Genomic DNA, 9,694 nt, shown 5'->3' on the forward strand with positions numbered 1-9,694 from the left:
GAACTATCTATCTAATAGAACTCAAAGGGGTTTTCTTTAAATGGTTGCTTCTCTAATGTCAAACATGTAAAGTGTGGTGTACCGCAGGGCAGCTCTTTAGGTCCTCTACTCTTTTCTATTTTACTAATGACCTGCCACTGGCATTAACGTCTACTTCATCACAATCCCGGATCCGGGAGCACCCCCATCAGTAAAAAGACACAACTTTTTTTCCCACCATTTTTTTCCTGCATAGGTAGCTATCACAATTTCGACCAAATAAAGATATAAATAGCCACTAACCAAGAAACAACTACATCAGACAGTCTGATGAAGACAGTCTGATGACAGTCTGATAACATATTTATTGTATAGCATATGTTTTGTTAGAAAAATGTGCATATTTCAGGTATAAATCATAGTTTACCATTGCAGACACCATCACAACTCTCACCAAAGCAACTAGAATAACTACAGAGACCATTGTGTATTACCTAAATACTCATCATAAAACATTTCTGAAAAAAACACAGCGTACAGCAAATGAAAGACAAAGATCTTGTGAATCCAGCCAATATTTCAGATTTTTTAAGTGTTTTACAGCGAAAACACAATATAGCATTATATTAGCTTACTACAATAGCCAACCACACAACAGCATTGATTCAGGCCAACAATAGCGATAACGAATAAACCAGCAAAATATATTAATTTTTTCACTAACCTTCTCAAACTTCTTCAGATGACAGTCCTATAACATCATATTACACAATACATATAGAGTTTGTTCGAAAATGTGCATATTTAGCGGCACAAATCGTGGTTATACAATGAGAAAAGTAGCCAAGCTGCCAACAATATGTCGGGAGAAATCTTGGGAGAGGCATCTAATCTAATCATTAACTAATCATAAACTTGACTAAAAAATACAGGTTGGACAGCAAATGAAAGATACATTAGTTCTTAATGCAATCGCTGTGTTAGATTTTTTTAATTAACGTTACTACGACATACAGCGTGCGTTAAAGCGAGACCGCACCGAAATTAATGGCGGAATATGAGTTTAACATTTTTCAACAGAACAACGAATTAACATCATAAATAGTTCTTACTTTTTGATGAGCTCCCATCAGAATCTTGGGCAAGTTGTCCTTTTTCCAAAAGAATCGTTGCTCGGTTGTAGATTGTCGCCTTCAACGTTGGAATTAGCAGTAAACATTAGCCATGTGGGCCAGACGTGCCCAAGTCCCTAGAACACAGCACAAATAAATACCCGAAAATCGCAATATACTGATATAAACTGATATAACTCGGTTTAAAATAACAACATTATGATGTCTTTAACACCTATATCGAATAAAAACAGAGCCGGATATATCTAAGGGCTATAACGGGAGCTTTCTAGAACGACATCCTGAGGTCCTTTTTGCGTCATGGCGAAGAGAAGAAAGGGAGAACACCACGTTGCCAGCCCATTTATAAGGCCTCTGTAACGGGTGACGCTCTCCTCATCCTCGGACGAGGTGAGGAGAGAAGGATCTTCTGACCAAAACGCAGCTTGTGGGAAATAAGCCATCTTTATTATAACAACGATGATGGCAAACACGAAACGAAACAAACACTTTCCAAACTACAAAATAACAAAACGACGTTGACGAAACCTGAACATAAACTTATATAACTAAACATAAACTTACGTACAGGAAACAGACGACATCGAAACGAAAACGAAACAAACAAACGCTACAGTCCAGTGTGGTACGAACAAACATACTGACACAGGAGACAATCACCCACAAACAAACAGTGAGAATGCCCTACCTAAATATGACTCTTGATTAGAGGAAAACGCAAACCACCTGCCTCTAATCAAGAGCCATACCAGGCAAACCAAAACCAACATAGAAACAGATAACATAGAATGCCCACCCAACCTCACGTCCTGACCAACTAACACACAAAACTAACATAAATAGGTCAGGAACGTGACAGCCTCAGATCTGCCTAGCAACTCCATTTCAATTCTCACTATTCGCTGACATCCAGGGGAAGGCGTATGCAGTGCATCTCAACCAATAGAAGACAGGCAAATTAATAAACCGACCTCAGAACAACCTGCAGATTTCAGCATTCTCACATCCTCATAGGAAAATTGCTCCAACTCGAGTTCTGTTTTACTCACAGATATAATTCAAACGGTTTTAGAAACTAGAGAGTGTTTTCTATCCAATAGTAATAATAACATGCATATTGTACGAGCAAGAATTGAGTACGAGGCAGGTTAATTTGGGAACTAAATTTTTACAAAGTGCAAACAGCACACCTTATTGAGAAAAGGTTAATTTCTTGTCAATACGGGGGGCGCTGTTTTCACTTTGGAAAAAATCGTGCCCAAATTAAACGGCCTCGTACTCTGTTCTAGATCATACAATATGCATAGTATTATTACTATTGGATAGAAAACACTCTAAAGTTTCTAAAACTGTTTGAATTATATCTGTGAGTAAAACAGAACTCATTTGGCAGCAAACTTCCATACAGGAAGCGAAAAATCTGAAAACAAGGCTCTGTTTCAGGGCCTGCCTATTCAACTGGCTTTTATTTATCGATATGCATGCACTTCATACGCTTTCCACTAGATGTCAACAGGCAGTGGAAGGTGGAATGGGGTGTCTAGCTTGATCTGAGGCCGAACAAGAGCTTTTGGAGTGACAGGTCCGGTATTTTCTTTGTCTTCGACGGCGCGCGAGGGACCTCGACATTGTCTTCTGAAAAGCGGTATAAAAGTTCGGTATACACGGCGAATATCTCCGGCTCTGATTATATTTGATACATATGATAATAACATCATAAAGTGTTAATAAGCCTCATAAAGGCTCACTGTTCGTTGTTGACATTTCCTGTGAAGTTCGCCAATGAAGTAATCATTTCAATAATTGGCAACATCAAATAGTTTTGTGATAAATAAGCCATCTGATTCGATTAAAGTTTTGCAGTAAGTCAGCCAGTCAGATGTGAAGCCAGACTTATAAGCCTCTCCTTTTGCCCCATCTCTGTGAATGATTGATAAGGGCATTATAGAGGGGCCCAAACAGGCTGTATGGACAGGGCAGGCCTGTACAAAAAAGGCTTTGCACGGTCTGTGTTGCTAGAGTCCCCCTAATTAACTGGCGATGACAGATGATGTTTCATGCAGGCGGCTACGCAGTGACACGACCACGGTCATGGGTCAATAAAATGCAAAGGAAGGCTCTGTTTTGAATTGTTTAGTTACAGGACAAAAAAGGAAGTCTATGCTTCCCGAAAAGCACCCGAGCCTAGTGTTTAGAGCGTTGGGTCAGTAACCGAAAGGTTGCTGAATCGAATCCATGAGCTGACAAGGTAAAAATCTGTTGTTCTGCCCCTGAGCAAGGCAGTTAACCCACTGTTCCACGGGCACCGAAGACATGGGATGTTGATTTAACGCAGCCCCCCACACCTGATTCAGAGGGGTTGGGTTAAATGCAGAAGACACATATCAGTTGTACAACTGACTAGGTATCCCTCTTTCCCTTTAGGTCACTACTACTACCAGGGACCAAAGTAAGCTGTAAACTAAAAGAGGGAAGGTGAACTTTAATATTTTACTGATCATTTGAATAATGACATCCTACTACTGTTTCTGTTCCTCCTCCAATCCTCTCAGACTTCAACAATGATGACTTCCTGTGTAAGTCTGACCTGGAGAAGACGCTGAACAAGCTGACGCGGAATGAGCTAACGGAGGACGAGGTCAGGATGGTATGTGAGAAGGTGATCGACGAGGCCGACCTGGACAACGATGGACGTCTCTCACTGGAGGACTTCCAGCACATGATCGTCCGTGCTCCAGACTTCCTCAGGTCTGTGACCTGACAAGGGAAAAGTTCAACGTTAAACTTGAATTGCAGTAGTTGTAACCTAACCAATGGTCAAGCGTTTTTTTTCTAGGCAGTTCTTTAACTTTCATTTAGCCAAACAACTGGGAACTCAGAAAAAACATGATCTCTGACTGGGAAAATCATGACATCAGTGATCTTTAGGTCAGAGAAGTCAGAGCTCTAAGATGATGTCAGAGTTTTTTACTTGTAATTCTGAGTTGGATGACTGTTCAAAACAATTTTTCGCAGTTGGGTGTTGTCTTGAACGCACTGAAGTCGGAGGTTTCCCTGTTCTGAGTTGTCTTGAACGCACTGAAGTTGAAGGTTTCCCAGTTCTGAGTTGTCTTGAACGTACTGAAGTCGGAGGTTTCCCAGTTCTGAGTTGTCTTGAACGTACTGAAGTTGGAGGTTTCCCAGTTCTGAGTTGTCTTGAACGCACTGAAGTCGGAGGTTTCCCAGTTCTGAATTGTCTTGAACGCACTGAAGTCGGAGGTTTCCCAGTTCTGAGTTGTCTTGAACGTACTGAAGTCGGAGGTTTCCCAGTTCTGAGTTGTCTTGAACGCACTGAAGTCGGAGGTTTCCCAGTTCTGAATTGTCTTGAACGCACTGAAGTCGGAGGTTTCCCAGTTCTGAGTTGTCTGGAACACAGTGAAGTCGGAGGTTTCACAGTTCTGAGTTGTCTTGAACGCACTGAAGTCGGAGGTTTCCCAGTTCTGAGTTGCCTTGAACGTACTGAAGTCGGAGGTTTCCCAGTTCTGAGTTGTCTTGAACGCACTGAAGTCTGAGGTTTCCCAGTTCTGAGTTGTCTTGAACGCACTGAAGTAGGATGTTTCCCAGTTCTGAGTTGTCTTGAACACACTGAAGTCGGAGGTTTCCCAGTTCTGAGTTGTCTTGAACGCACTGAAGTCGGAGGTTTCCCAGTTCTGAGTTGTCTGGAACGCACTGAAGTCGGAGGTTTCCCAGTTCTAACATGTTGACTTTTCTTCCACAGCACCTTCCATATAAGGATATGAAGACTTAAGAGATGCCATGGACACTATCACCATGGATCCAAACATGTTCTCTACCAAAGATGTTATAGGGACCTTTAAAGTGTGCACTATGCAGGCTTAGGCTAGTTGTTTTTTTACTTTGATGTAGGCCGGAGACAGCCCACTGACCTGTTGACAGCTGAATAGTCTATTATTATAGACCTATTGTAGCTATCAGGACAGGGCTCATTAGCTATGACGGCCAACAGTTGATTTGTATTCTCTTCTATGAAGGCTCAGTTACACCGAGCTATAAAATAAACATCTTCCCCCATATTTCACTGAACCATGTAGGGCCAATGGAGGGTGAGGCACTGGGCCAAGGGAGGGTGAGGCATCTGTGTCATGGATGAATTAACACTCCATTATAAAATCATGGGTTCAGCTAACAGTCAATTGTCCTTAATCATTCTGGATCCATTAATACAATGTCATTTAAAGAGGCAATCTGGGATTCAAACAACAACAAAGCAGTCATGCACCCCAACTATTTGTTGGTAAACAGCTGAGGGATGGAGCTGGAGAAATGTAACCACTCTCAAATTCATAGATGGAGCTATGGATGCGAGGACTGACCTATCCCATGAGATCAAAATGAGAGTTTCAAGCTATACCGTGTTTGTTTACAATTATATTGTTTACATTTTTTTTGTTGTAAAACAAGCTTGTATTTGGGGTTCTGATGGGGTAAGACAGTCGAACTAAGCTCACGAGGAATGTATAGGTTTATTCTTCAAGAATCAGTGACTATATATTATAGATTAAACTATATATTATAGATTATACTATATATTAAGATTATACTATATATTAAGATTAAAGTCCAAAAATGTATGTACCAATTCCAGATGACCCCTTTGAAGAAAAACAACTATGACTCACAGCTCTTTAAAATAATTATATTTTATTCAATGAAAAGTGCAGATATCTACAAAACTGTAGATCAATTTCAATATGATTGTATTAAGTACAGTACAATTCAAGGAGATCTCTTCTCTCTTTTGAATGTGATATATTAAAAACAGCATTTTATATTTTCTTAAAATGTAATTTCTTTCTCATGGTGTACCTCACAATCGACAATGGAATAAAGATGTGGTCATTAAAACAGGAATGCACGTGATATGCATTTAGGGGTGAACTCTGACCTTTCCTAAACCTACATTTCCACTTAGTCATGCATTGGTGTCAAGTGGAAGTTAGGATTCGCCACGTACTGACAGGAAGAAAAAGGAGGGATGGATAACACATTTTAGAGGGAGTTTTGACAGAAAATGTTTTGACTTAAATTACACACACCTGTCTTTTTCTACACTGTTGTAAGATGTCAAGCTATCAAAAGAAAAAGGTAACAGTAGTCTCCTTTGTGCTCACCTCTCCTGTCCGTAGCCGCTGGAAGTCGTTAGGGAGTGGCTGTACTGCAATTTCTGCCGGGACTGAAGAGACCTATATCTGTCCACTAATACAGGACTAGTAAAGACACAGAGCACTACCTTTGTGAATTTTTTTCAACTAAATGTATTTGAATGTTTACCAGCATTTGTAACTTCAGTCTGATAATTATCTTTACAAAACAGTTAATCTGATAATAGTTGTGGAATATAAAGGTACTTGCCTGATATACGTTTTCCAGTTTCTTCAAATACTTTGCAAATGCAACTTATTTCTGTGTAAACTGAAATGGTCTATTCAGTCCTTTTCTATTTTAGTAGACACTCTTAAACAGAGCAACTTACAGTAGTGAGTGCATACATTTTCATACTGGTCCCCTGTGGGAATTGAACGCACAACCCTAGCATCACAAGCACCATGCATGGTCTACTAACTGAGCCACATTATCACATCACATTACTGTATTGGTCATGATTTTCTTCATGGTGATAGAAAGTCTGCAGGTACAAACCTAGATGATTAGCCTACTGCATGTACAATACAATAATGTACATTTACCTCCCGGGTGACCTCCCGGGTGGCGCAGTGGTCTAGGGCACTGCATCGCAGTGCTAGCTGCGCCAGCAGAGTCTCTGGGTTCGCGCCCAGGCTGGGCTGGGTTCGCGCCCAGGCTCTGTCACAGCCGGCTGCAGGAGGTCCGTGGGGCGAAGCACAATTGGCATAGCGTCGTCCGGGTTAAGGAGGGTTTGGCCGGTAGGGATATCCTTGTCTCAGTATGTAAAATGTAATAAAAATGTATGCACTCTACTGTAAGTTGCTCTGGATAAGAGTGTCTGCTAAATGACTAAAATGTATGTAAAAATGATTTACATTGTGGTTTGTAAGGATGGTAAATTAATACTGCACAAAAATTGGTTGTTTTCCATGTTATTTGATCAAGAAAAATATATGTTTTGTCTTTGTCTATAACTTGCACCTTTTGATGACAGGTTTATTTCTTTCTGGGTTCCATTAGAATGACATCACAGAGAAAGAAACAGGGTTGTGTTCTTTCTGGATTCCATTAGAATGACATCACAGAGAAAGAGACAGGGTTGTGTTCTTTCTGGATTCCATTAGAATGGCATCACAGAGAAAGAGACAGGGTTGTGTTCTTTCTGGGTTCCATTAGAAAGACATCACAGAGAAAGAGACAGTGTTGTGTTCTTTCTGGGTTCCATTAGAATGACATCACAGAGAAAGAGACAGGGTTGTGTTCTTTCTGGATTCCATTAGAAAGACATCACAGAGAAAGACACAGGGTTGTATTCTTTCTAGATTCCATTAGGAAGACATCACAGAGAAAGAGACAGGGTTGTGTTCTTTCTAGATTCCATTAGGAAGACATCACAGAGAAAGAGACAGGGTTGTGTTCTTTCTAGATTCCATTAGGAAGACATCACAGAGAAAGAGACAGGGTTGTGTTCTTTCTGGATTTCATTAAGAAGACATCACAGAGAAAGAGACAGGGCAGCTATGAAAGATACTGCTCTTACTGTTCTTATTTATACATTTTTTGTTGTTGCCAAAGATGAGATACTAAAAAGAACCTTTGCTCGCCCCACAGACATCTATACTCAGCAAAAAAAGAAACGTCCTCACTGTCAACTGTCAATTTTCAGCAAACTTAATATGTAAATATTTGAATGAATATAAGATTCAACAACTGAGAAATAAACTGAATCAATTCCACAGATATGTGACAAACAGAAATTGAATAATGTGTTCCTGAACAAAGCAGGGGTCAAAATCAAAAGTAACAGTCAGTATCTGGTGTGGCCACCAGCTGCAATAAGTACTGCAGTGCATCTCCTCATGTACTGCACCAGATTTGCCAGTTCTTGCTGTGAGATGTTACCCCACTCTTCCACCAAGGCACCTGCAAGTTCCCAGACATTTCTTCTGGCCATGGCAGAACACTGACATTCCTGTCATGCACAGAACGAGCAGTATGGCTGATGGTATTGTCATGCTGGAGGGTCATGTCACAATGAGCCTGCAGGAAGGGTACCACATGAGGGAGGAGGATGTCTTCCCTGTAACGCACAGCGTTAAGAGCGCCTGCAATGACAACAAGCTCAGTCCGATGATGCTGTGACACACCGCCCCAGACCATGACGGACCCTCCACTGCCAAATCAATCCCGCTCCAGAGTACAGGACTCGGTGTAACGCTCATTCCTTCGACGATAAACGCGAATCCGACCATCATGAGACAAAACCGCGACTCGTCAGTGAAGAGCACTTTTTGCCAGTCCTGTCTGGTCCAGCGATGGTGGGTTTGCGCCTTAAGGCAACGTTGTTGCCGGGGATGTCTGTGGTGAGGACCTGCCTTACAACAGGCCTACAAGCCCTCAGTCCAGCCTCTCTCAGCCTATTGCGGACAGTCTGAGCACTGATGGAGGGATTGTGCATTCCTGGTGTAACTCGGGCAGTTGTTGTTGCAATCCTGTACCTGCAGGTGTGATGTTCGGATGTACCGATCCTGTGCAGGTGTTGTTACACGTGGTCTGCCACTGCGAGGACGATCAGCTGTCCGTCCTGTCTCCCTGTAGCACTGTCTTAGGCATCTCACAGTACAGACAATGCAATTTATTGCCCTGGCCACATCTGCAGTCCTCATGCCTCCTTGCAGCATGCCTAAGGCACGTTCACACAGATGAGCAGGGACCCTGGGCATCTTTCTTTCGGTGTTTTTCAGAGTCAGTAGAAAGGCCTCTTTAGTTTCCTACGTTTTCATAACGGTGACCTTAATTGCCTACCGACTGTAAGCTGTTATTGTCTTAACGACCGTTCCACAGGTGCATGTTCAGTAATTGTTTCTGGTTCATTGAACAAGCATGGGAAACAGTGTTTAAACCCTTTTACAATGAAGATCTGTGAATCTATTTGGATTAGTTGGACAGGATTCTGAAAAAGGTACATTTCTTTTTTTGCTGAGTTTATATATATAAAAAAATAAAATTCACCTATATTTAATAAATGCCCAATGCACAAATTTTGTGAGAAAGAAAAATATAGAAATATAGTTTTTTATTCATATTTTTTTAAATGATTTTTCAGGGGGTACTTCGTGCGGTTACACTCCTGTCTACCAATCTTCAGTATCAAACACCTGGCATATCATTGCATTGAAAGTACCAACATTTGAAAAAGAATTATAAATTACTAATGTTCTTGTCTCAATGCAAGAGAAACAAATCCCATACTCTTTCTTTAAGAGTGTCATCAAATTTCACATCAGTATATTTTTAAACAAAGAATGTATGAATTATTTGCGGGGCAACTATTTCCCAGATATATAACTCTCAAAATAACACATGAAAGCAAACAAATACACAAAAATGCAGAGGTT

At 41.0% G+C, this 9,694-nt stretch overlaps 1 protein-coding gene across 1 annotated transcript; it reads left to right on the forward strand.

Annotated features, from left to right (window-relative positions):
- The first annotated feature begins 3,152 nt into the window (after nt 1-3,152).
- On the forward strand, nt 3,153-7,069 carry LOC129814517 (calcium and integrin-binding family member 3-like). Its single transcript, XM_055867704.1, has 3 exons — nt 3,153-3,207; nt 3,665-3,860; nt 4,870-7,069. The coding sequence occupies exons 1-3, from the start codon at nt 3,153-3,155 to the stop codon at nt 4,889-4,891; spliced, it is 273 nt and encodes a 90-aa protein (XP_055723679.1). The 3' UTR covers nt 4,892-7,069.
- Nucleotides 7,070-9,694: the final 2,625 nt, after the last annotated feature.

This window comes from Salvelinus fontinalis, chromosome 17, assembly GCF_029448725.1.
Source record: "Salvelinus fontinalis isolate EN_2023a chromosome 17, ASM2944872v1, whole genome shotgun sequence".
NCBI lineage: Eukaryota > Metazoa > Chordata > Actinopteri > Salmoniformes > Salmonidae > Salvelinus > Salvelinus fontinalis.

Coding starts and splice junctions, on each gene's coding strand:
- LOC129814517 (XM_055867704.1), top strand. CDS start 3,153: ATGACAGATGATGTTTCATGCAGGCGGCTACGCAGTGACACGACCACG. Junction 3,208..3,664: donor TGACACGACCACGGTCATGG/GTCAATAAAATG, acceptor CAATCCTCTCAG/ACTTCAACAATGATGACTTC. Junction 3,861..4,869: donor CGTGCTCCAGACTTCCTCAG/GTCTGTGACCTG, acceptor TTTCTTCCACAG/CACCTTCCATATAAGGATAT.